A 26,223-nucleotide genomic window follows, 5' to 3' on the forward strand; every position below is an offset into this window, starting at 1 on the left:
GGTGTACTTGAAATAGGATTTGAGGAAGAAAATGAACCTGTTTTGGAGATTCAACAAATGCAATCAACACCTAAGGAAAAGTTAGTGGTAAATGATGCAATTACTCATAATAATGTGAAATCTGATTATGAGAATAATGTGATGGGTAATGGGAATGAAGGAAAGAGTGAAGATGATGATGTTAACCAATCTGAGCATGGCTCAGATAGTAATGATTATGAGTAATGAAGTAGATTTTAACAGTGATAGTAGTGAATAACAGTCAGTTAGAAAGTTCATGAAGAAGCAAAAAATTGTCGAAATTGATTTGGAGGATGACATTGTTGAAGATAGTAGTAAACTACATGAAGAAGTTGATTCAGATAACATGTCACACTCTCCAACTGAAAGTGATAAATTTGAAGAATATGTCAAGCCCAAGAACAGAAGTATCATTTATGATCCACAGTGTGACCATACACAATTGGCTTTTGATGTGGGCATAAAATTTATTGATAATATCTAATGTAAAAAGGCAATACAAAATTATGCAATATGCAATGGTTACAATCTAAGGTTTATAAGGAGTGAGAAAAAGAAGATTGATGCAAGATGTGATATGGGTTGTAGTTGGAGATTATATGCTAGTGAGGTGCAAAATGAGTATACTTTTGTCACCAAAACAATGGTCAAAGAGTATAAATGCTTTAGAGCACTTAGAAATAGACAAGCAAACTCTGAGTGGATAGCTAAAGAGTTTTTGGAAAAGATTAAGATGAATCCACATTTGGAGGTGAAAGAAATGAATGAATATTTGAAAGACAAGTATGCCTTATCAATTACTAGAAATCAATTGTATAAAGAGAAATGGAAGGCATTACATATACTGAGAGGTTTCCTAAAGGATCACTATCAGAAGCTTAGGCCATACAAAGCTGAACTAATGAAGAATGATAGAGAAGGCGTATTTGAATTTTATTTGGACATCGAAACTTGTCCAATGACTCCAATTTTCAAGAGATTCTATATAGGGTTTAGCTATTTAAAGAAAGGTTTTCTCAGTTGTTGTATATCTTTCTTAGGGTTTGATGGGACTTTTTTAAAGACCTTCTTGGGTGGATGCCTGTTAGTTGCAGTTGATAAGAATGCCAGTGAGCAGATGTTTCCTATTTTTTAGGCTATTGTGGAGGTTGAGAGAGAGAAAACTTGGATGTGGTTCCTAAGTATCTTTTTTGAAGAGTTAAATATCAATGATGGCACTGGATGGACCTTTATTAGTGATCAACAAGAGGTACCATAATCTAGAATTTTTATTGCAATTTTGATTAAATCTTTTATTAATCATTATGGTTTGCAATTATCTACTTTTGTTATTATAGGGTCTAAGTAATGCAATTGCTTCTTTGACCCCACGGGATGAGCATAGGAATTGTACAAGGCACATATATTCCAATTGGAAGAAAATATATAAGGGTGAGAAATTCAAACCGTTTTTTTGGGGAGCAGCTTATTCCACATATTAATTAGCTTTTGATAGTAACATGAAGCAATTAAAGGATGAGTCAGTTGCTGCATATGATGATTTCATGGCTAGAGATCCTTACAGATTTTGTAAAGCATTCATAAAGACCAAGACAAGCACAAACACAGTTGACAACAACATTTGTGAGGTATTTAATCTTTTATTGTCAACTCTAGGACATTTCCAGTTATAGACATGTTTGAGGATATAAGGTCAATGTTAAAGGAAATGATGCATAAAAATTTAAAAATACTAAAAAAAAAAAGAAAGGATGTGTTATGTACTAGGATAAGAAAAAAATTAGAGCATAATAAGAAAATAATAATATAATGCACACTCAAGCCTGCTGTTGGTAATACCTTTGAAGTGTTAGAGATGAGAGATTTGTTGTAGACTTGATTGGTCAGAAATGTAGTTGTAGGGAATGGGACTTAACTGATATTCCATGTAATCATGCTTGTGCATGTGTGAATTACATGAGGGAAGATCCTGTTAAGTATATTGATAAGTGTTATTACAAAGCCACATACATTGAAACTTATAAATATGCATTGAAACCTTTAAATGGTCTAAATATGTGGTCTGCTGTGGAGGGATGGCCAATACATCCTCCACCTATAAAAAAGAACCCTGGAAGACCAAAGAAACTTAGGAAGAAGGATTTGTCAGAATCAAGCAGTGGAAAGGGTCCTAGATTTTCGCAATTCAGGAGTGGTGTGAGGATGAAATGTCAAAATTATAATACATATGGACACAACAGGAGGACATGTAAAAGTGTTATTCCACCAGTTATCAATAATATAATGGTATGTATGTTTTTAGTCTCTATTAATTTTAATTTTAGTTATAGTGTTATGTGTTATATTATTCCATATTATATTGTTTCCAAAAAAGAAGAGGTAGGCTCCCACTTTTTGGTAAAAGTGGAGCAACACCTAGAATCTTACCTGAAATTATGAGGACCAAGTCAAACACATCTAATGTGATAGCTGTGAACATAGACAATGCTCAAATTTCACAACACAAGAGGAATATGGTATAGATAATGATTATGTTAAACCGTATAATATGTATTATATGAATTTATCTTAAATTACTATTATATGCAGGTGAGAAATGGGTATAGTATCAGAATTTTTGAGGAAATTGAGAATATGTATCTCAGGGTATGCATGTTTTCTCACTTTTGTTTATAAGTGAATTTTAGTTCATGTTTTTCACCTTCAATTCTCGATGACAAATGCCTATAATTGAGGGAACAAGTGTGACACCAAAAGCTGGAACAAGTAGAAGTGGTGGAAAAGATTCAAAAGGCACAAGAGGTTCAAGAGGTGCAAAGGCTGGTACAATGGATGACAGAGATGCACATGAAGATATAGTTCCTGAACATGCTAACATATACAGTTAGAAGTCAATTGTGATCCAAAATGCAATACCTCAAAATGACAACTGAATCTTAGATTTTGTTGGATTGAATTGTAGTATATTTTGTAGTCTTTTGTTGGATTGTAAATGAGATGGAAAAACTCCAAAGTATTGTGGATTTTTGGACTAAGATGTAATGGTTTTTTCTAGCTCTACTATTGGTAGTTGCCCTTATTCGGGATTTTATGACTTTTACTCTTCTGTAATGAACATCTAATTATCCTTTTATTGTTACAATGAGAAGATATATTAAAGTTACATATTTGATTTTGGTTTACATTGTCTTATTATTTGTTCTTTTATTGTCACTCAGGTTTATTTGCAATATAACTATCTATCATTATCCATCATAATATAACTTGCATAAAATCAATCCAACACCTAAATAATAACATAATAGTACACTCTTCATTAACAGAAGAAAAGGTACAAGATTTGCTCATTTAATTACAAATTTTAAAGTAATATCAAAATATCCTTCTTCTTCATTACAACCTTACAATACATCTTTATAACAACTCAAAATACACAAAAGAACATAGTAATTATAATAAGTAAACATATATTCTTCTTTAGCATCAACAACTTATTCTTTAACTGACATAACTCTTTTCACATATTTTGATTAGTTTTGCTTATAACTTCAAGTATCCTTTGTAAATCCTTTATCACAGATTCATATTCTTCACACTTTTCCTTAAGAATCTTGAAATCTTCATTTAATGACATTGCATTCTCTTCCAACCCTTTAATTTTATACTTCATATTATTTTTCTGTTGAACCAAGTATGTCATCACCTCTTTCTCATGTCCGGTAAATGGTGGATCATACCATTGGAAGAAAGAACAGTCATTAGCCTACAAAGACAACATCTATTTGCTATTAACAATCAAATTAGTCTATTCTAATGCCATAAATTACCTCTATGAAATAGAGTTACCTCCCAAACTCCACATCTGAAAAACCTGCATCCTCGATTCCCGATTGTCCATGATGTATAAAGTGCTGCTCTTGTCCCATGTCGACACAAAATGATCGAGTCAGCTCCAATGGATTGGCTTTGGACTGGCGATCCTCCACTTCCAGACATAGACGACATTGCTTCACTTTAGATTCTCCTGCTTCTTTGACTATTTATTTTTCTTTCTTCTAATAGAGAATAGGGATTGTCTTTTAGCTAAAAGGGTTCTTTAAATAAAATTTTTAATTAAGGGTTAAGTTAGGATTATTTTTAGGAGTTAATTGGGGTAATTTGGGAGTTACTTTTAGGGGTTAAATTGGAGTTACCTTTTAGGGGTTTTGTGACTCACATGTCAGCTTACATGACATTTCCCATTAGTATATTTAATAGGTATTTGTACTCAGGATACAAATAGAGCAACTTTAGAAGTTCAGGTTTTAATTGGCAAAAAAACAAAATACAGAATGTAATTGCAACAAAATCGAAAGTATATGTTTCTTTTGACCATTAACTCTATTTAAAATCTAAAATTTACATAATTTTTTACCATTAAAAATATAAAAATTATTTATTAAATTAATTAAATAATACTTTCTCCATCTTATAATTTTTATCCATTTCGCTTTTATTTATTCATACAAATTACAAAATATAATTTTTTTTATTACCTTTCTAATTATATCCATTTTAAATGCAAATATAATTTTTTGTATTACCTTTCTAATTATATCCATTTTAAATGCATTAAAATTTATTAAATACAAAAAAATATTTTGTGAGATTTTTTTAGAAATAATACAAAATTAAATAGAGTTATAATAATCAATTTTTATTTTACTATAATTTAAAAAAATAAAGTAAATAATAATTTTAGGACAATTAAAATAAATAAATAAAAATTATGAAATAGAGAGAGTATAATAATTTTTTAATATTAATTATAAATTTATACTTTAAACTAATTTTTTTTAAGAGAAATAATTAGTTTAAAAATAAGAAATAAACTTAAAATCAAAATAAAAAAATAAAGGATAAAAAATAAAAATAAATTTTTAACAATTAATTAAATAATTTTAATATAAATAATTTTAAATAAAATTATTTCTTATAAAATTTTAACAATTTTAATAAATTTTACTTTTAATTTAAAATTAATTTTTAAAAATTCAAAAGAATTAAATTCTTCAATTATTAGTTAGTTTTGTCAAATATAAAATTTAAATAAAAATATTTGTTTTGAATTATTTTAAAATCTAATATTCCAAAAAAATAATAAAGTAATTGAAAATTTGAAGCAAATAAGATGACACGTAGTTGATCGCGCCTACTCATCTTCCATTTCTTCTTTTTTTCATCTTTAATTTCGAGCAATCCATGGAGACTAGTGGGTCTTACTCCCTTCATTCTTTAATAAGTAACTCTTTTAATAATTTTTTTTTGCAGTAAGGTATTTTTATAATTTTTTTAAAATATATTTTTGTTAATATTAGTCAATATAATTAATAAATTGTGCAGTTTTTAATATTTTATAAAAAATATTTTAATAAAATTTTCGCCCTATTAATTTTCAATTCATTATCTTAATTTTAGTAAAAATTAGTAAACAATAATATTTATTAAGAAATGGAGAGAGTACCATCAAAATAAGGTGATCATATTTTTATTAGTGTTTGAGTTCGAGAAACCGATTTCTTAATTTGTGTTAATAAATGGGGATGGTATATTGATGATGATTCAAGTCCGAGAAACAAACGAGGCTTCTTCAATTTCTGAGTTTAGATTCAATATTCTTCATTATTCTTGTTGAAATTTACTTTTTATTTTTAAATTTAATTAAAAATATATAAGTAATTTTATAAATTAAGAAGAATCAATAAAAAATTTAGTAAGAGAAATGAAAGAGTTAAGAAATAAAAAGATTTTCTTAGTTAAAGTGCCGTGGAGAAATAAAAAAGGCAGAAAAAGCTACATGGGAGAGTGAAGAAGTGATGAAGCAATAATATTCACACTTATTTAACACAGGTAAAATTTTTAGGACGAAATTTCTTAAAAGGCGAAGAGTTGTAACATCCTCATACCCACGGTTAGGAATAGTGATATCACTAGATATGAGTTAAGTTATTTCTTAGGGGTGCTAGCTTACCCTGAACTACTTAAGGGAGCTGTTAGCATAACTTTAAACGGCTAATAGCTGAATCATAGAAAACTTAAATAAAGAAATTGACATATGCAGAAATAAAGTAGATAGTGTGATTAATGAGTCGGAAATGAGTCACTTTGGGAGATGCTTAAGTTTTCCTGACGTACTCGCTTAAGGTACTCGCTTAAGGTACTTGTTAAAATCCAACATGTTTACCTAAGTGAAATGGATTTCTAAAGACTAAAAGCATAATTTTGTAGATTAATCTATGAATATTTAAAGTTTGAAACTAAATTGAAACAAAAATTTTAGTATGTTAAAGTGTAAATATAGAAAATTTAAAGGTAAAATTTAATTTTAGTCCTCGATTTTTCTACTTCTTCACCTAAACCCTCAAATTGTCATTTAACTAAGCATGAAAGAAATGAAAAAGTAAATGAAAAATGGATTGTCTTTTTCCACCCTCCTTATGGCTAAAAATCACTCCATTAAAAAGATAAAAACATTATTTTTCCTTTTTTCACCAAATCCAAGCCAAACTCTCACCAAATCAACTTTTTTCTTTCACAAAAATTCACCCTAAGATCAAGAGCTAAAGAAAAGTTTAGGGTTCCATATACACCAAGCTTGAAAATTAAAGGTGAGGATAGAAATGTGTAGGAAATAGTATCTTCTCACTTCTTCATGCATGAATTTGAATTATAAAGTTTAATTTTCAATTTATTTAATCTTTCCCTAAGATATAAATTTACTTGGATGAAGGAACATCAAAGGGAAAGGAGATAGCTAGAGAGTAGAAGTGGAAAAGAAAGAGAAATTCACGAAAAGTTTGGTGTTTGTATGATTTTTCTGTTTTCCTTTGATTTTCTTATGAATATTTAAAATTAGGGATTGATTTTACTTGCTGGAAATGTTGTTTTGATTGTATAATATGTAATTTGAATATTGAAATGGTATTTGAGAGGCTTAAAATAAAGAAATTTAACATGAAAGTTAAAAGTGCAAACCTGGCAGGATAGGTTTTAACAGGGCAGTATGTGTTAGCAACTTCATAACTCATTGTGTAGTTATTAAAACTAGGCCTAAAATATACCAAATGAAAGCTGAGACAAAGAGTTAAAACTTATTTGTGTTATGATATCATATACTGAGACAAATATAGGATGATTTAAGTAAAACTTATTATTCTTTACATGTTAGTAGTATGAAATGTAAAAAGTGAACTAACTTGACGCAATATTGGAATACTAAGTCGACAAAGTTTTGCAATATTTACCATGAATTTCTCATCTTATTAACCATGGCATATGATATATGTACTTTCTAAATGATTTTAAATAGTTTCAAATGACATGCATTTATGTAGAACAATTGGTTCATTGAATTAATGATACTTGGCCTTGGTAATCTTAATAGGAGTCGAGGTTAGCTTAAGGATATGGCATATCATATAAACATACAGAGTTTGCAGTATTGCTACTGATACATGATCAATATTTAAGGTTACATATCAAGTATCTCATAAGTATAGCCATAGAGTTCTGCTATAACAGTTTTGGCCTTTGAGCCTACCGTTTGGCACCATGTGCCTATCATTATAACTCTTTATCAATGAATGTTAACATGTTTGCATCTATTGCATGCACTAAACTATGATCTTTTGCTATAAATATAAAATGTGCAATAGTGGAAAAAGGAGATATTTTATTGAATCCAAAGGAAATTCTTGGCATGTACAAGGTGTTAGTGTATATGTCCTAGGCCATTATCTTGGACCTTTTTGTATGTCGTTTTGGTTATTAATAAAAGAGGTTTTTATCATTATTATTTGTTTGCATGTTACATAATAATGATTATCATCCCTAGTTACTTATTATTATGTTAATAATAATAAAATATAACTGGTATGATTATTGATTGATAATCATGAGATGATTATGTATATGTTGATATAATTCAATAATCATAGATACTTGTTAGAGAACAAAGTATTGGATGGACCCGCATTGAGATCACTACATGGGTCATTGTCATAAGTGAATCTCAAAGTAGTTATGTCTTAATCCTTTGACTTGAGATTGTCATAGTTTCCAACATAAGGACTATTATGTTTTGACATAACCAAACGTTGTCTTTAATCGGACAATCATAAAGGTTATGATTGAGCATAATAGAAATTATGTAGAGGATAATGAACAATCAAGATAGGATTTGGCTCTCTCTATGAGAGAGATATCTTCTAGGCCCCTCGATAAGTGAGACTGAGAAATGCATGGCCGTGCTCAAATGAATTGATAGTGTGATCAATATCATTTGAATTTATCAGTCTACTTAGAGATCGAGAAATCATAAGTTTGAACATTATAAGTTTGACATTGACCATGACTTATGTTCAAATTAGATATCGTGTGACAAAGGGATTAATTCATGTTCTATTTATTAGACTTTATTGGACTATTGATCCTCATATTAGTTGGGTAGTCATAATGTCTTGCTAGAGGCCACTTATGACTTATGGGCCTTGTGGGACTGGGCCTATTGCCAATTGATGTGAGCCTATTGGGTCACACACAAAAAAACGTTGTTGATGTGCTATGTCATATTAATGGGCTAAAAGCCCAAAGCCTATTAATATAATTAATAATAATAAAGTGTTATTATTGTTAATCATTAATATAATTAATAATAATAATAAAGTGTTATTATTATTGATATTAATTATTAATATAGTTAATAATAATAAAGTGTTATTATTATTAATTATTTATTATTATGAGATAATAATATTTAAAAAATCTGCAGTCTATCTGTAAGTGTTACAGATAAAGGACTCTATCACATAAAATATTTGAGTATCTGCGAGATTGTGATAGTGGGTTCTGAGCACAACTCTTTTAGGAAAAGAGTTGGTGGAAAACAAAAGACTGATATATATAAATACTCCTACTACGAATTGTGGGGGTTGACGACAGTTTTAGAAAATTCAGTCTAACCGCTGCAGATTGTGGAGCACATAATCTATCCATCCTTGAGAGAGCTAGCACTCTAGAAGGATAGAAGACGTTCGTGTGGATACCATAGAGGGTGTTCGTTTGAAAAAGCAGCACCATCAGTCCAACATTGTATCTTCTCAACGAGATTAACAGGTTAGTCTCATATCCATCTTTAGAATTAAACAAAGCACTCGGATTCTGGGAAAGGAAATCAGAGAAATTTTATTTTTCCGCTGTGCCTTTAGGTTGCAATAATCTCGGGATTTCCCAACAGTGGTATCAGAGCCAACCTGTGCTTTTCGTTTAAATTAATTATGCCATGATTGCTATTATATATGTGATATATATTTATTAGAATGACATTATAATTATGGATGAATGATTGGATCATTTAGATAATTTTAATTTTTGTTAGAAAAATTAAATTAATTAAAAAAGAAAGGGAAAAATTTATGCAAATCGTGTTGATGAAGAACACAACTGCAGGGCCACATCCACCATCGTCCCGGTGGATCGCGTGCCCCATGGGTCGCGCGCTCGGTGGGTCGCGCGCCCGATGGGTAGTGCGCCCGGTGGGTCGCGCGCCCGATAGAACGCGATTCCCTTCATGAATTCTGTCAACAATGGTGTTGCCGATCGTCGCGTCCCGCTAATCGGCAATGCGCTGTTGCCATGCGATGGTCGGCGACGTCGCCTTCTTGAGAGCTGGCCTGATGGTCATCGCCGACGGTTCTGCATGTGATGGACAGGGGCTTCAAGGCTAAGGTAGATCTCGGCTCCTTGCGATTTGCAGAAATTGCAAGCTTGCTAGTGCTGTTTGATTGCTCGGAAAACGCGCAATGGTTGCGCGATCTTCTGGGTGACGGAATGACGGCGGAGCGGGATGATCGACGGGCTGCTAGTTGCTTGACAGCAGTTAGGATTCATCTGAGGAAGAAGATAATTACAATTTTGCCCTTGGATTTATAAAATAAAAAAAATTAAAATGAGAAAATAAATTTTGAATTATTTTCTTTTAGTCTTTAAATCAGATTTAAATGACTATACTTTATTATTTTCTTTTAGTCTTTAAATTAGATTTAAATGACTATATTTTATTATTTTGTCATATGTTAGTATGCGATACTATGCATTATAGTCTATATATATATATATATATGTATGCATGTAGGATGCTATAATATATATATGCAAGACAAAATAATTAAAATTAAAGGTTGAACCCTCACTCTAAAATTTTAAGTTTTAATGCCACCCATATATTAAACACCTATCAAGACTAAGATCACCAAAATGTAGGTTTTGCCAAAGCAAAGTGCATTAGGTTATCCTAGTAAGATAGGATGAGTAATAGTTACTCATTTATTTAATTTTGGTTGAGCTTAATTAGGCTATCAAAACGGTTTTGGGCCTAAGGCATTAGATGGGGTATAACATACATTTGACATATGATGTCAACACCTCATAATCTAAGAGTTATATTAGATATAATTGGTAAGGGGTTACCTACCTAAATAACTTAATTCTAAGCGTCATGCCAAAGCTGACTTAGAATTAGGTGAAATATGGATCTTAGCCTACTAAAATATTATTATTTTGAGGGTTGTATTTTAGTGGGAGATTATTATCACCTCAATATTAATTTACTAAATTAATTATGTTTGCATATTTTTGTAGATAATTATGGCTACTAATAACAATTCCACCTTATCACTGTGATCTATCCTTGAGAAGGATAAACTGAAAGAAAATGGGACTAATTTTGTTGACTGGTTTAGAAACTTGAGAATTGTTCTTAAGCAAGAGAAAAAGTCCTATGTGCTTGATGAAGCTATCCCAGAACCACCTCCTGCTGATGCTACTAATGTTGTTAAGAACAAGCATAAGAAGCATATGGATGATTCTAATGACATTGGATGTCTTATGTTGACAACTATGTGCCCAGAACTTCAGAAGGATCTGGAGCACCTTGAGGCCTATGAGATGAGTGTCCATCTCAAACAGGCTTTCCAACAACAAGCTAGGCAGGATAGGTATGAAACCACCATTGCATTGCATGATTGCAAAATGGCTGAAGGTGATTCAGTTAGTGCTCATATTTTGAAGATGAAAGGCTACATTGATCACCTTGCTAGGCTTGGCTACCCTTTGAGTTTAGAACTCTCCACGGATTTGATCCTAGATTCTTTACCTGGCAGTTTTTCTCAGTTTGTCATGAACTATAACATGAACAATATGGAGAAATCCATTCCTGAGCTGCATGGGATGCTAAAGACAGCTGAGGTAAATATCAAGAAAAGGCCTACCCAAATTTTGAATATCAATAAGGGTAAGCCCATGAAAAATAAGGGGAAGCCCAAGCCCAAAGGTGGTAATGGGCCTAAGGGACGAGGCAAGCCTAAATGGAAATCCAAGGCAAAAGTTCCTAAGGAAATAGTTCCTAAGGAAGGAATCTGCTTCAATTGCAAGGAACCAGGGCATTGGAAGAGAAATTGCAAACTCTATTTGGATGAGTGCAAGAAGAAGAAGAGTAGTGAGACTACGACTTCAAGTATTTATGTTATAGATATTAATTTATCTATTTCTACTTCATAGGTATTAGATACCGGATGTGGTTCTCACATTTGTACAAATGTGTAGGGTCTCAAAAAGAGTAGAAAACTGAAAAAGGGCGAAGTGGACCTACGTGAAGGCAATGGAGCAAGAGTTGCTGCCATAGCTGTAGGGACTTATGAACTTATTTTGCCCGATGGGCTTTTGTTAGTTTTGAACAATTGCTTTTATATTCCTACTTTGAGTAGGAATATTATTTCAGTTTCTGTTTTGGACGATGAAGGTTTTTCATTTCTCATTAAGAATAAAAAATGCTCCATTAATAAAGATGATTTGCTTTATTATATTGCAAATTCATATGATGGCCTTTATGTCCTTAATCTAGATGATTCTAGAGACAACAATATCTATAAAATAACTTCTAAGAAAACTAAGCCAAATGAGTTAAACCCAACATATTTATGGCATTGTCGTCTTAGCCATATAAATGAGAATCGCATATCTAAACTCCATAAGGATAGTTTATTAGATTCATTTGATTTTGAATCATTTGAAAATTGTGAATCTTGTTTGCTTGGTAAGATGACAAAGGACCCTTTTACTGGACAAGGTCAAAGGGCTTCAGACGTATTGGGCTTAGTACATACAGATGTATGTGGCCCACTAAGCATTAGTGCCAGGGGAGGTTATCAGTACTTCATTACATTCACTGATGATTTCAGTAGGTATGACTATGTCTACCTAATGAAGCATAAGCATGAATTTTTTGAAATGTTTAGAACTTTTCAAAATGAAGTACAAAATCAACTTGGTAGAATTATTAAAGTGCTTCGATCTGATCGAGGTGGTGAATATTTGAGCCAAGAGTTTGATGAACATCTTAGAAACTGTAGAATTGTTTCACAATTAACTCCACTAGGAACTCCACAATGGAATGGTGTTTCTGAAAGGAGAAATCAAACTTTATTAGATATGGTTCGATCTATGATGAGTCAATCAAATCTCCCTTTATCATTTTGGGATTATGCCTTGGAAACAGCTGCATTCATTCTAAACCGAGTACCATCAAAAGCGGTTGAAAAGGCACCATATGAGTTATGGACTGGGAAAATGCCCAGTTTGACTTTCCTTAAGATTTGGGGTTGTGAAGCTTATGTGAAATGCCCAATTTCAGATAAGCTAGCTCCAAAATCTATCAAGTGCAATTTCGTGGGGTATCCTAAGGAAACCAAAGGATACTATTTCTATATTCCCTTAGAGAACAAAGTGTTTGTTGCTCAAAATGGTACCTTTTTGGAAAAGGAATTTATCTCTCAGAGATTCAGTGGGAGTACAGTGCGACTTGAGGAAACTCAAGAATCACAAGAGAGCATTGAACTGCTGGTAGAACCACTTCTAGAACCACAAACAGTTGTGGAAACTGAAAGGGTGACATAAGTCCCACGCAGATATGATAGGACATGTCATCAGCCTGAGAGATATGGATTTCTCATGACTGATAGTCGTGAACTTTTGCTTGAGGATGTATACATGACACAACCTGAGGGTTTTGTAATCCCTGAGAATTTTGGAAAGATTTGTAAGCTTCAGAGATCCATTTATGGATTGAAGCAAGCTTCTCGGAGCTATAATTTTCGTTTTGATGAAACAGTCAGGGACTTTGGATTCATCAAAAATAAAGATGAACCTTGTGTTTACAAGATGGTTAGTGGGAGTACAGTTATGTTTCTAGTCCTATATGTGGATGACATATTACTCATTGAAAATGATATCCCTACCTTGCAAAAGGTTAAGACTTGGTTAGGGAATCCTTTTTCAATGAAGGACTTAGGTGAGGCTGCATATATCCTTGGTATTAAGATCTATAGGGATAGATCCAAGAGGATAATCGGTCTGAGTCAAAGTACTTATATTGACAAGGTGCTGAAAAGGTTCAGCATGCAAGATTCCAAAAGAGAATTCTTGCCCATGTCTCATGGTATTCATCTCATCAAGAATCAATGTCCTATGACATCTGATGAGCGAGAACGGATGAATAAGAATCCTTATGCTTCTGCTATTGGATCTATCATGTATGCCATGTTATGTACTAGACCAGACGTCTCATATTCATTGAGCAAAACAAGCAGATATCAAGTAGATCCCGGTGAAAGTCACTGGACAGCTGTTAAGAATATCCTAAAGTACCTTAGAAGGACTAAGGATGCATTCCTAGTTTATGGAGGATTGGAAGACGAGCTAGTTGTAAGTGGTTACACAGATGCTAGTTTCCAAACCGACATAGATGACTTCAGATCGCAGTCAGGATTCATATTCAATTTAAATGGTGGAGTTGTTAGTTGGAAAATGTAACGACCCCAAAATGGACCGTCACCGACGCTAGGATTCAGGTCGGCTTAAGGCCGCCAGAACCCGTAGCAAGCCTGCTATACTCTCTGTGTACCTGTAAATCTCATACATGATCATACATTTTCTGTGAAAATAAAAACTCTTTTCTCTGTACCAAGGCTTAACCTGTGCATGCACTATCCCTGTACTCTATACTCTGTACTCTGTGCCCCTGACTAGAGCTTGCTCTAGATGGGTTAATTCATACCTGTTAAGCCTGGTTTTTCACATACTTTGTAAAACATATACATATAAAGATTTACAACACAAACATCACTAAGTCAAGCACAATTCTAACTTTATACACAACTGTTACATCTCTTTACTATTACATGTCCACTCTATGCTATTACAAATCTCTTTACTCTTTCTGTACTCTGCTGATCTCCCCTGTACACTGTACTCTGAACCTGTAAGACTGGGGTTAAGGGAGTGGGATGAGCTCTATAGCCCAGTGAGTAGAACAGTAAAACCTATCATTAAAACATGACCTTATGGAATGCAGCATAACACAGACAATCCACATCAAGGGTAAACCTGTCACCACATAGTCCCGGTAACTCTGCCGTGCCAGGGCGTAGAATCGAGCACCTGGTCTTCATGTCATATATGTATATGTGTATATAACACCTCTGTACTTACCATTGCCAGGGCGTAGTCAAAGGCTCTTGGACTTTGCTATACTTGCGAGGGCATAGTCAAAGGCTCCTAGACTTCTCTATACCTGCCAGGGCGTAGTCAAAGGCTCCTGGACTTCTCTCAGAGACTATTGGATCATTCAGCATTCACCCACATCAATAAATAACTATGCAATGCACCATATTCGTGGATTCTAATGCAAACAACCTACTGTATACTCATGATGCATGAACTATGCTACAAGCATTTCATTTCTCAATTAAAAACATTAAGTTGAGTTCCACTCACCTCTGGCTAGCTGGACTGACTCTGCAGGCTCTGACAAACTCTAGTGCAGTACTCACTGTTGCTCTCTCTGGTTCCTCTGGTCTGTGGAGGCACAGAGAAACTCAAATGAGGGACCAAACTAGCTTATACACAACTCTAGTTAACTCTCTAAGCATCCCCTTAAACTCACGCAAACAGCCATGCAAAGCATGCAAGAGAAGGCTGGACAGAACACTTTCGGCGGCAGGTTCGGCGGCAGGTTCGGCGGCCGAAAGTCCTCTCCAGAGACGAAACTCATGCACCTTCGGCAGCCGAATCTCTACTTTCGGCAGCCGAACCCTTTCGGGGGCAAGTTTCAGAGGCTGAAAGGCACTCCAGAGACGAAAGTCTCTAACCTTCGGCGACCGAACTCCCCTCCAGAGCCGAAAGTCCAAAAGCTCGGGGGCAAGCTTGGGCAACCGAAGCCACCTCCTCATGGGTTCGGCGGCCGAATGTACCTTCGGCGGCCGAACCTGAGTTCATCCGCAAGGCAGAAACGTGCTCTGCCTCTCACCAAAAGCACAAAACTCTCCCAATCTCACACCCCTCAATTCCTCAACTTGCATACACCCAAGTATATGTTCAAAGGAGTCAGAAACTACCTTAAAACCCCAAACACCCAAGTATATGTTCAAAGGAGTCAGAAACTACCTTAAAACCCCAAACACACAAGACATACAACACATATACAAGCTTTTCTCACAAAATCACCAAAATCTCAAAAATAACCCTATTCATGCAACTCTCTCCCATAACTTCATAAAACCTTCAGAAAACATAAAAACAAACTCAGGATCTTCACTTACCTCTTGAAACCAAGAAGATGAACGATCCTAACGTGGAGTTTTGAAGCAACTCTCCTTTAAACTCTCCAAACTTTAAAATCTCAAGTTTTAGCTCAAAACCTTCAAAACACCATAAAAATCAATCAAATCTTTGCATGATTTAATGAAAACATGAAGAAAACTCTAAAAAGGACAGGGTCTCACCTCAGAAGGTAAAAGAAACGGTGATCTTATCGTTTCAACCGACTGAAGGCCTTTTATAGGTGGCTGGCCAGACCACCTTCGGCGGCCTATCGTGAAACCGAAAGCCATGCCTGTTCGGCGGCCGAACCTCAACTTCGGCGGCCGAACTTGGCTTTTCTGCCTTGGTTCATTTCACTAAAAAAACTCATTTCCTTATGCTTTAAAACTATGAAACATACCAAAACCTCTTAGAAAAACATAAATCTAACCCTTCTAAAGACTTTCGGCAACCGGAACTCCATCGGAAAGTAGAATTCCGATGCCGGACTCTAGCCGGGTATTACATTCTCCCCCCCTTAAGAACATTCATCCTCGAATGTTCCGAAAACAAACAACTAACACATAAAAAGGAGGATACTAACCTCAAAACAAATATGGATACTACTGAAGCATAGACTCCCGCGTCTCCTAGGTGCATTCTTCTAGATTATGGTGGTTCCACAGAACTTTCACCATCGAAATCTCTTTGTTCCTTAGCTGTCTGATCTGCGTGTCCAGAATCCGTACTGGCTGCTCTATATAAGTGAGATCCTCTAGAATCTCCACATCAGGCTCACTCAGAACCTGACTCGGATTTGACACAAACTGCCGTAGAATAGAAACATGAAATACCGGGTGAATTCTCTCCATAGAAGCAGGTAAATCCAGCTTATACGACACATTTCCGATCCTCTGCAAAATCTCAAAGGGTCCAATGTATCGTGGGGCTAACTTACCTTTTCTTCCAAAACGAACCACTCCTTTCATTGGAGACACCTTCAGCAATACCATATTACCCTCCTGAAACTCTAACTGCTTTCTGCGAACGTCTGCATAACTTTTCTGTCTGCTCTGCGCTGTTCTGATTCTCTCTCTGATCATGGGCACCACTCTACTGGTAATTTCTACTAACTCTGGCCCTGCAAGAGACTTCTCTCCTATTTCTTCCCAGCAAACAGGGGATCTGCACTTCCTTCCATACAAAGCTTCATAAGGAGCCATCCCTATGCTAGCATGATGGCTGTTATTGTAGGCAAACTCCACCAAAGGTAGATGCTGCCTCCAAGAACCGCCAAAGTCTAACACACACAGTCGAAGCATATCCTCTATGGTCTGGATGGTTCTCTCTGACTGTCCATCAGTCTGTGGGTGGAAAGCAGTGCTAAAATCCAATCTCGTGCCCATCGCACTCTGCAGACTCCGCCAAAATCTGGAGGTAAACTGAGGTCCTCTGTCTGAGACTATAGATACTGGAACTCCATGTAATCTCACTATCTCATCCAAATAGACCTGTGCCAACTTATCCACAGAATAGTTACTCCGAATTGGAAGAAAATGAGCAGATTTCGTGAGTCTGTCCACAATCACCCATATAGAGTCTATCCTGTTGGACGCTGCTGGTAAACCCACTACAAAATCCATGGCTATGTTCTCCCATTTCCACTCGGGAATCGGCAGTGGGTTAAGCATTCCAGCAGGTTTTTGATGCTCTAGTTTCACCCTTTGACACACCTCACAGGCGGTTACGAACTGCGCCACTTCTTTCTTCATGGCTGGCCACCAATAGACCCTTTTCAGATCTTGATACATCTTGGTGGCTCCTGGGTGAACACTATACCGCGCATTATGAGCTTCCCTTATAATGTCTTCCTTCACACTGTTACGATCTGGTACACAAAGTTGACTCCCATAGCGGAGGATCCCTTTGCTGTCAAATCTGAACTCTACACTGTTGCCTGACTGAACAGTCCTGGCAATTTTCATCAACTCTGGATCCTTGTGCTGTTTCTGAGCTATCTGCTCCAGAAACACAGGTGTCACTCTCATCTGTGCTATCAACGCACCTGTACCAGACAACTCTAGCTGTAACCCCTCTTCTAAGAGCTTGTAAAGCTCCATCACGACTGGTCTCCGCTCTGCTGCTATATGGGATAAACTGCCTAGTGACTTCCGGCTTAGGGCGTCTGCCACAACATTCGCCTTACCCGGATGATACTGGATCTTACAATCATAATCACTGAGCAATTCTACCCATCTTCTCTGCCTCAAATTCAACTCTCTCTGGCTCAAGATGTACTGTAAACTTTTATGATCAGTGAAGATCTCGCATTTAACCCCGTAGAGGTAATGCCACCACATCTTGAGTGCAAAAATAACTGCTGCCATCTCTAGGTCATGGGTAGGGTAATTTAACTCGTGCTTCTTCAACTGTCTAGAAGCATAAGCAATCACCCTATCACTCTGCATCAAAACACAACCCAATCCCACTCGAGATGCATCACAGAACACTGTGAAATCCTCATTACTGACAGGCAGAGCTAACACTGGTGCTGTTGTCAATCTCTTCTTGAGCTCCTCAAAGCTCTCTTCACACTAGTCTGACCAGACAAACTTCTGGTTCTTCTGAGTCAGTTTGGTCATAGGAGCCGCTATCTTTGAGAAGTCCTGAACGAACCTCCTGTAGTAACCTGCCAGTCCCAGAAAGCTTTTAATCTCAGTCACTGTAGTGGGTCTGGGCCAGTTAACTACAGCCTCTATCTTCTTGGGGTCTACCTCAATCCCTTCTGCTGATACCACGTGTCCCAAGAAGGAAATGCTCCTCAACCAAAACTCACACTTCGAGAACTTGGCATACAAACCATGCTCTCTCAGTGTCTGCAGAACTATCCTCAGATGCTGGGCATGCTCCTCTATATCTCTGGAATACACTAAGATATCATCAATGAAAACAATGACAAAGTGATCCAGAAACTCACTAAAAACTCTGTTCATGAGATCCATGAATGCTGCAGGGGCGTTAGTCAACCCGAACGGCATCACTAAGAACTCATAATGCCCATATCTGGTCCTGAAAGCTGTCTTTGGCACATCTGCCTCTCTGACTCTCAACTGATGATACCCGGATCTCAGATCTATTTGAGAGAAACAACCTGCTCCAGCTAGCTGGTCGAATAGATCATCAATCCTAGGTAAAGGATACCTATTCTTGGTAGTGACCTTGTTCAACTGTCTGTAGTCGATACAAAGTCTGAGGGATCCATCCTTCTTTTTGACAAAAAGCACTGGAGCACCCCAAGGTGAGGTACTGGGGCGGATGAAACCCTTATCTACCAGATCCTGCAACTGCTCTTTCAACTCCTTTAACTCTGCTGGCGCCATCCTGTAGGGAGGAATAGAGATAGGTCTGGTATCAGGCAGTAATTCAATTTCAAACTCTATCTCCCTACCAGGTGGTAGTCCTGGAAGTTCGGCTGAGAAAACATCGAGAAACTCTCGGACTACTGGTACTGTGGCTGGTTCCCTCACCTGACTATCTAGCTCCCTCACATGAGCTAGAAACCCTTGACAACCCCTCCTAAGCAAACGACGAGCCTGAAGGGCTGAAATCAAACCTCTGGGTGTACCCCTCCTGTCTCCTCTGAAGATACACTCTGACCCATCCTGGTCTCTGAGGCTAACTACCTTCTCTCTACAGTCCAAAGTCGCACTATATGCAGATAGCCAATCCATCCCTAGAATGACATCAAAATCTGTCAAGTCTAGAACCACAAGGTCAGCTGGAAGGCATCTACCCTCTATGAACACTGGACTGAAACGACAAACTGACACTGCCACTGATGGGTCACATTTGGGTACACTGACCCAGAGAGGATACTCTAACTCAGAACTGATCAAACCCAATCTCGCTATGGCTCTCAAAGCAATAAAGGAATGAGAAGCACCGGGGTCCATCAAAGCATACACATCTGAACACCCAATGATGAGATTACCTGACACCACTGTGTTCGACGTGTTCACCTCCTCCTGTGTCACAGTGAAAATCCGTGCTGGGGCTACCGAATTTCCACCTCGGGAACCTGCTGCTGAAGTAGAGGCTGCCCCTCTCCCTCTACCTCTACCACTACTCTGAGGCATGACTGGAGCTGCTGGCTGTACAACTGGCTGTACCACACTGCCTGAACTCATCTGCTAGGATGGTGCAAAAGTCACCTGAGGACAATCCCGAGCAATATGCCCTTCCTGTCCACATCTATAACAAGCTGTAGATCCCCACCGACAAGCTCCTCCATGTGGTCTTCCGCATCTTCTGCATACTGGATAAGCTGTGCTAGAGCTTGAGCCACTACCTATTCCCAGACTAGACTTGGCTTTACTCCAGAACTTATTCTTTAACCCTTTTGCTCTATCCCATCTCTTGCTGCCTGAAGTTGCTGAACTGGGGGCCTTAGAACCCGAAGCTTGTGCCTTTGACTGTTTCTGAATATTGGCATTTGCTTCCATTTTCCTGGCTGCGTCCACTATAGTGTGGAAACTCTCCTTCTCTGCTGGAAGAATCAAGGAAGAATACCTGGGATGCAGTCTCATAGTATATCTCCTTGCCTTCTTCTGATCAGTATCATAGGCTTGACCCACATACTGAAGCAAATCCAGGAACTTATCTGTAAACTCATCAACACTCATCTCATCTGTCTGTCTCAACTGTTCGAACTCTATTACCTTCATTTCCCTCGAACTATCAGGAAAAGCCCACCCTGCAAACTCATTGGCGAACTCTCCCCACGACATACTGTTCATCCTGGGTTCCACATAATTCTTGAACCATTCTCTGGCTTTCTTGCATTTAAGTGTAAACCCTGCCATCTCAATGGCTCTACTATCATCTGCTCCCAATTCACTGGTTATCATCCTAACTGATCTGAGGTATTCAAATGGATCATCTCCCATGTTGTACTTAGGAGCATTCAATTTCAAGTACTCTGTCATTTGCACTTTACCTCCAGATGAGCTAGGTTGATGTCTGTCAACAACAGGGGCTACTGGTTCTGGTGGTGGTGGTACTGGGTCATTTAGCTCTGGGTGTGCTGCACTTGGATGAGTAGGGGAAGGTGGATACATAGGATATGGTGGGTAATAATGAGGATAAGGCATATATGGCATGTAAGTAGGATATGGGACAAAACTAGAGTACTCTGACATACCTTCCATCGGATACTCTGGGTCCTGCGGAAAGGCTGGATAGCCAAAACCTGAGGCCTGAGCACCTCCCTGCGACTCTCCCATACCTTCCTCAAATCTGCCTACACCCATGCTGTCATCTCTGGACTGGTCACTCTCCATAGCCTCCCTCATTTCCTCTGATCTTCCTCCCCTAGCTGTTCCCCTTCTGCTCTCGTCGACAGACCTTCTAGGGTCTATTGACATACCTTCCCTGCTAGATCTCTGAGACCTTGCCCTCGGCAATGCAGGAGGACGAGCAGCTGTTCTCTCACTATCTGGTGGGACTCCAATCAATCGAGCTGATCGACGAGTTCCTCTCATCTTTACTCTGGAAAACAACACATAATATAGCACTTTAGCACATAAACATCACATATCAATAATGCACATGCATAACTCATGGCATTTCATAGCATCAGAAAGACAGGACTCAACATCCTATCCTAGTGGACATGATTTCCTATTGTGCTTGACCACTTCTAACCTCTATGAGCCCGACACTCTCTCTATAGGTCCGATCATTTGAACCTAGGGCTCTGATACCAATCTGTAACGACCCCAAAATGGACCGTCACCGGCGCTAGGATTCAGGTCGGCTTAAGGCCGCCAGAACCCGTAGCAAGCCTGCTATACTCTCTGTGTACCTGTAAATCTCATACATGATCATACATTTTCTGTGAAAATAAAAACTCTTTTCTCTGTACCAAGGCTTAACCTGTACATGCACTATCCCTGTACTCTGTACTCTGTACTCTGTACTCTGTACCCCTGACTAGAGCTTGCTCTAGATGGGTTAATTCATACCTGTTAAGCCTGGTTTTTCACATACTCTGTAAAACATATACATATAAAGATTTACAACACAAACATCACTAAGTCAAGCACAATTCTAACTTTATACACAACTGTTACATCTCTTTACTATTACATGTCCACTCTAAGCTATTACAAATCTCTTTACTCTTTCTGTACTCTGCTGATCTCCCCTGTACACTGTACTCTGAACCTGCAAGACTGGGGTTAAGGGAGTGGGATGAGCTCTATAGCCCAGTGAGTACAACAGTAAAACCTATCATTAAAACATGACCTTATGGAATGCAGCATAACACAGACAATCCACATCAAGGGTAAACCTGTCACCACATAGTCCCGATAACTCTGCCGTGCCAGGGCGTAGAATCGAGCACCTGGTCTTCCTGTCATATATGTATATGTGTATATAACACCTCTGTACTTACCATTGCCAGGGCGTAGTCAAAGGCTCCTGGACTTTGCTATACTTGCCAGGGCGTAGTCAAAGGCTCCTGGACTTCTCTATACCTGCCAGGGCGTAGTCAAAGGCTCCTGGACTTCTCTCAGAGACTATTGGATCATTCAGCATTCACCCACATCAATAAATAACTATGCAATGCACCATATTCGTGGATTCTAATGCAAACAACCTATTGTATACTCATGATGCATGAACTATGCTACAAGCATTTCATTTCTCAATTAAAAACATTAAGTTGAGTTCCACTCACCTCTGGCTAGCTGGACTGACTCTGCAGGCTCTGACAAACTCTGGCGCAGTACTCACTGCTGCTCTCTCTGGTTCCTCTGGTCTGTGGAGGCATAGAGAAACTCAAATGAGGGACCAAACTAGCTTATACAACACTCTAGTTAACTCTCTAAGCATCCCCTTAAACTCACGCAAACAGCCATGTAAAGCATGCAAGAGAAGGCTGGACAGAACACTTTCGGCGGCCGAAAGTCCTCTCCAGAGACGAAACTCATGCACCTTCGGCGGCCGAATCTCTACTTTCGGCAGCCGAACCCTTTCGGGGGCAAGTTTCGAAGGCTGAAAGGCACTCCAGAGATGAAAGTCTCTAACCTTCGGCGGCACCTTCGGCGGCCGAACTGCCCTCCAGAGCTGAAAGTCCAAAAGCTCGGGGGCAAGCTTGGGCAACCGAAGCCACCTCCTCATGGGTTCGGCGGCCGAATGTACCTTCGGCGGCCGAACCTGAGTTCATCCGCAAGGCAGAAACGTGCTCTGCCTCTCACCAAAAGCACAAAACTTCCCAATCTCACACCCCTCAATTCCTCAACTTGCATACACCCAAGTATATGCTCAAAGGAGTCAGAAACTACCTTAAAACCCCAAACACACAAGACATACAACACATATACAAGTTTTTCTCACAAAATCACCAAAATCTCAAAAATAACCCTATTCATGCAACTCTCTCCCATAACTTCATAAAACCTTCAGAAAACATAAAAACAAACTCAGGATCTTCACTTACCTCTTGAAACCAAGAAGATGAACGATCCTAACGTGGAGTTTTGAAGCAACTCTCCTTTAAACTCTCCAAACTTCAAAATCTCAAGTTTTAGCTCAAAACCTTCAAAACACCATAAAAATCAATCAAATCTTTGCATGATTTAATGAAAACATGAAGAAAACTCTAAAAAGGACAGGGTCTCACCTCAGAAGGTAAAAGAAACGGTGATCTTATCGTTTCAACCGACTGAAGGCCTTTTATAGGTGGCTGGCCAGACCACCTTCGGCGGCCTATCGTGAAACCGAAAGCCATGCCTGTTCGGCGGCCGAACCTCAACTTCGGCGGCCGAACTTGGCTTTTCTGCCTTGGTTCATTTCACTAAAAAACTCATTTCCTTATGCTTTAAAACTATGAAACATACCAAAACCTCTTAGAAAAACATAAATCTAACCCTTCTAAAGACTTTCGGCAACCGGAACTCCATCGGAAAGTAGAATTCCGATGTCGGACTCTAGCCGGGTATTACAGAAAAGTTCCAAGCAGAGCACTATAGCAGATTCTACAATAGAAGCTGAGTATATAGCAGCATCAGATGCAGCTAAAAAGGCAGTCTGGTTGAAGGAATTCATCTCAGAGTTGGGAATGGTTCCCAGTATTACAAAACCTATGGACCTTTATTGTGATAATAACAGTGCCATAGCACAGGCAAAGGAGCCCAGATCTCACCAGAGATCTAAACATATACTCAGGCGATATCACCTTATTCGAGAGATCATTGATAGAGGAGATATCAAAATATGCAAAGTAGACACAAATGACAACATTGCAAATCCACTGACCAAGCCTCTTTCACAGGTCAAGCATGATCAGCACACTAGGTCTATGGGTATTAGATACTTATATGATTAGGCCTAGTGCAAGTGGGAGATTGTTAGTGTATATGCCTTAGGCCATTATCTTGGACCTTTTTGTATGTTGTTTTGATTATTAATAAAAGAGGTTTTTATCATTATTATTTGTTTGCCTGTTACATAATAATGATTATCATCCCTGGTTACTTATTATTATGTTAATAATAATAAAATATAACTGGTATGATTATTGATTGATAATCATGAGATGATTATGTATATGTTGATATAATTCAATAATCATAGATACTTGTTAGAGAACAAAGTATTGGATGGACCCGCATTGAGATCACTACATGGGTCATTGTCATAAGTGAATCTCAAAGTAGTTATGTCTTAATCCTTTGACTTGAGATTGTCATAGTTTCCAACATAAGGACTATTATGTTTTGACATAACCAAACGTTGTCTTTAATCGGACAATCATAAAGGTTATGATTGAGCATAATAGAAATTATGTAGAGAATAATGAACAATCAAGATAGGATTTGTCTCTCTCTATGAGAGAGATATCTTCTGGGCCCCTCGATAAGTGAGACTGAGAAATGCATGGCCGTGCTCAAATGAATTGTTAGTGTGATCAATATCATTTGAATTTATCAGTCTACTTAGAAATCGAGAAATCATAAGTTTGAACATTATAAGTTTGACATTGACCATGACTTATGTTCAAACTAGATATCCTGTGACAAAGGGATTAATTCATGTTCTATTTATTAGGCTTTATTGGACTATTGATCCTCATATTAGTTGGGTAGTCATAATGTCTTGCTAGAGGCCACTTATGACTTATGGGCCTTGTGGGACTGGGCCTATTGCCAATTAATGTGAGCCTATTGGGTCACACACAAAAACGTTGTTGATGTGCTATGTCATATTAATGGGCTAAAAGCCCAAAGCCCATTAATATAATTAATAATAATAAAGTATTATGATTATTAATCATTAATATAATTAATAATAATAATAAAGTGTTATTATTATTGATATTAATTATTAATATAGTTAATAATAATAAAGTGTTATTATTATTAATTATTTATTATTATGAGATAATAATATTTAAAAGATCTGCAGTCTATCTGTAAGTGTTACAGATAAAGGACTCTATCACATAAGATATTTGAGTATCTGCGAGATTGTGATAGTGGGTTCTGAGCACAACTCTTTTAGGAAAAGAGTTGGTGGAAAACAAAAGACTGAAATATATAAATACTCCTACTACAAATTGTGGGGGTTGACGACAGTTTTAAAAAATTCAGTCTAACCGCTGCAGATTGTGGAGCACATAATCTATCCATCCTTGAGAGAGCTAGCACTCTAGAAGGATAGAAGACGTTCGTGTGGATACCATAGAGGGTGTTCGTTTGAAAAAGCAGCACCATCAGTCCAACATTGTATCTTCTCAACGAGATTAACAGGTTAGTCTCATATCCATCTTTATAATTAAATGAAGCACTCGGATTCTGGGAAAGGAAATCAGAGAAATTTTATTTTTCCGCTGTGCCTTTGGGTTGCAATAATCTCGGGATTTCCCAACACAAGGATACATATTGCACTCCTATCTTATACCGAGAAGTTTGACAAGTATGATGTATATCATATTAACTACATTTGACATGCTTGTAATCATTTACTTAATTATCTATGTACACTGACAGTGCGGTTGTCGAAGCCGGTCAAAAATAACCTTCTTGGTTATCAACAATTTACAACTGCAGATAGTGGTGAAGGATCGAATCCACAGAGAATTGATTACCTATTTATTTTTCTCAATCAAGACCAAGAGAACTAACGGAAAACACAAGAGAAAGCAAGTAAATCAAAGGTTGAATGAAAGTAAAGTGCAATAAAAGTAAAAAGGGAGGTTTTGAGATTGATTTGTCTAACAACTATTGAAAGCAATTAAAACAGCAAGTAATCAAAATAAAAGAGGAAATCAATATGAGAAAGGTCTAGTTGAAGATATGGATCCACTTTGGTTGTTTGGGTTGATCATTGAAACTTAGGTTATCTTGATTGATTCAATAGGTTAGTTATGGGGATGGAAAATGCTTCACACCACCATGTCTTTCCTTATGAACAAATTAATTAGGGAACGTCCTCTAATCAATTACTAATCAACAAATTGCCAAG

The 26,223-nt window shown here is 37.2% G+C and overlaps 2 protein-coding genes across 2 annotated transcripts; one reads left to right on the plus strand and one right to left on the minus strand.

Moving 5' to 3' along the window:
• Positions 1–277: 277 nt before the first annotated feature.
• Positions 278–2,909, plus strand: LOC110605457. Its single transcript, XM_021744050.1, has 8 exons — positions 278–447; positions 556–943; positions 1,157–1,270; positions 1,359–1,410; positions 1,507–1,649; positions 1,909–2,307; positions 2,611–2,667; positions 2,757–2,909. The coding sequence occupies exons 1-8, from the start codon at positions 278–280 to the stop codon at positions 2,907–2,909; spliced, it is 1,476 nt and encodes a 491-aa protein (XP_021599742.1).
• A 526-nt stretch (positions 2,910–3,435) lies between these two features.
• LOC110604703 lies at positions 3,436–4,066 on the minus strand. Its single transcript, XM_021742976.2, has 2 exons — positions 3,868–4,066; positions 3,436–3,784 (listed from the first exon to the last, which is right to left on the minus strand). The coding sequence occupies exons 1-2, from the start codon at positions 4,024–4,026 to the stop codon at positions 3,539–3,541; spliced, it is 405 nt and encodes a 134-aa protein (XP_021598668.1). The 5' UTR covers positions 4,027–4,066; the 3' UTR covers positions 3,436–3,538.
• Positions 4,067–26,223: the final 22,157 nt, after the last annotated feature.

This window comes from Manihot esculenta, chromosome 17 (genome assembly GCF_001659605.2).
Source record: "Manihot esculenta cultivar AM560-2 chromosome 17, M.esculenta_v8, whole genome shotgun sequence".
Lineage (NCBI taxonomy): Eukaryota > Viridiplantae > Streptophyta > Magnoliopsida > Malpighiales > Euphorbiaceae > Manihot > Manihot esculenta.

What these genes read in the sequence shown, in the direction of transcription:
- LOC110605457 (XM_021744050.1), top strand. Translation starts at nt 278, where the DNA reads ATGAAGAAGCAAAAAATTGTCGAAATTGATTTGGAGGATGACATTGTT. An exon ending in AGTATCATTTATGATCCACA is followed by an intron (nt 448 to 555) that starts GTGTGACCATAC and finishes TTACAATCTAAG; the next exon opens with GTTTATAAGGAGTGAGAAAA. An exon ending in TTGAGAATATGTATCTCAGG is followed by an intron (nt 2,668 to 2,756) that starts GTATGCATGTTT and finishes CCTATAATTGAG; the next exon opens with GGAACAAGTGTGACACCAAA.
- LOC110604703 (XM_021742976.2), bottom strand. Translation starts at nt 4,026, where the DNA reads ATGTCGTCTATGTCTGGAAGTGGAGGATCGCCAGTCCAAAGCCAATCC. An exon ending in TCAGATGTGGAGTTTGGGAG is followed by an intron (nt 3,785 to 3,867) that starts GTAACTCTATTT and finishes TTGTCTTTGTAG; the next exon opens with GCTAATGACTGTTCTTTCTT.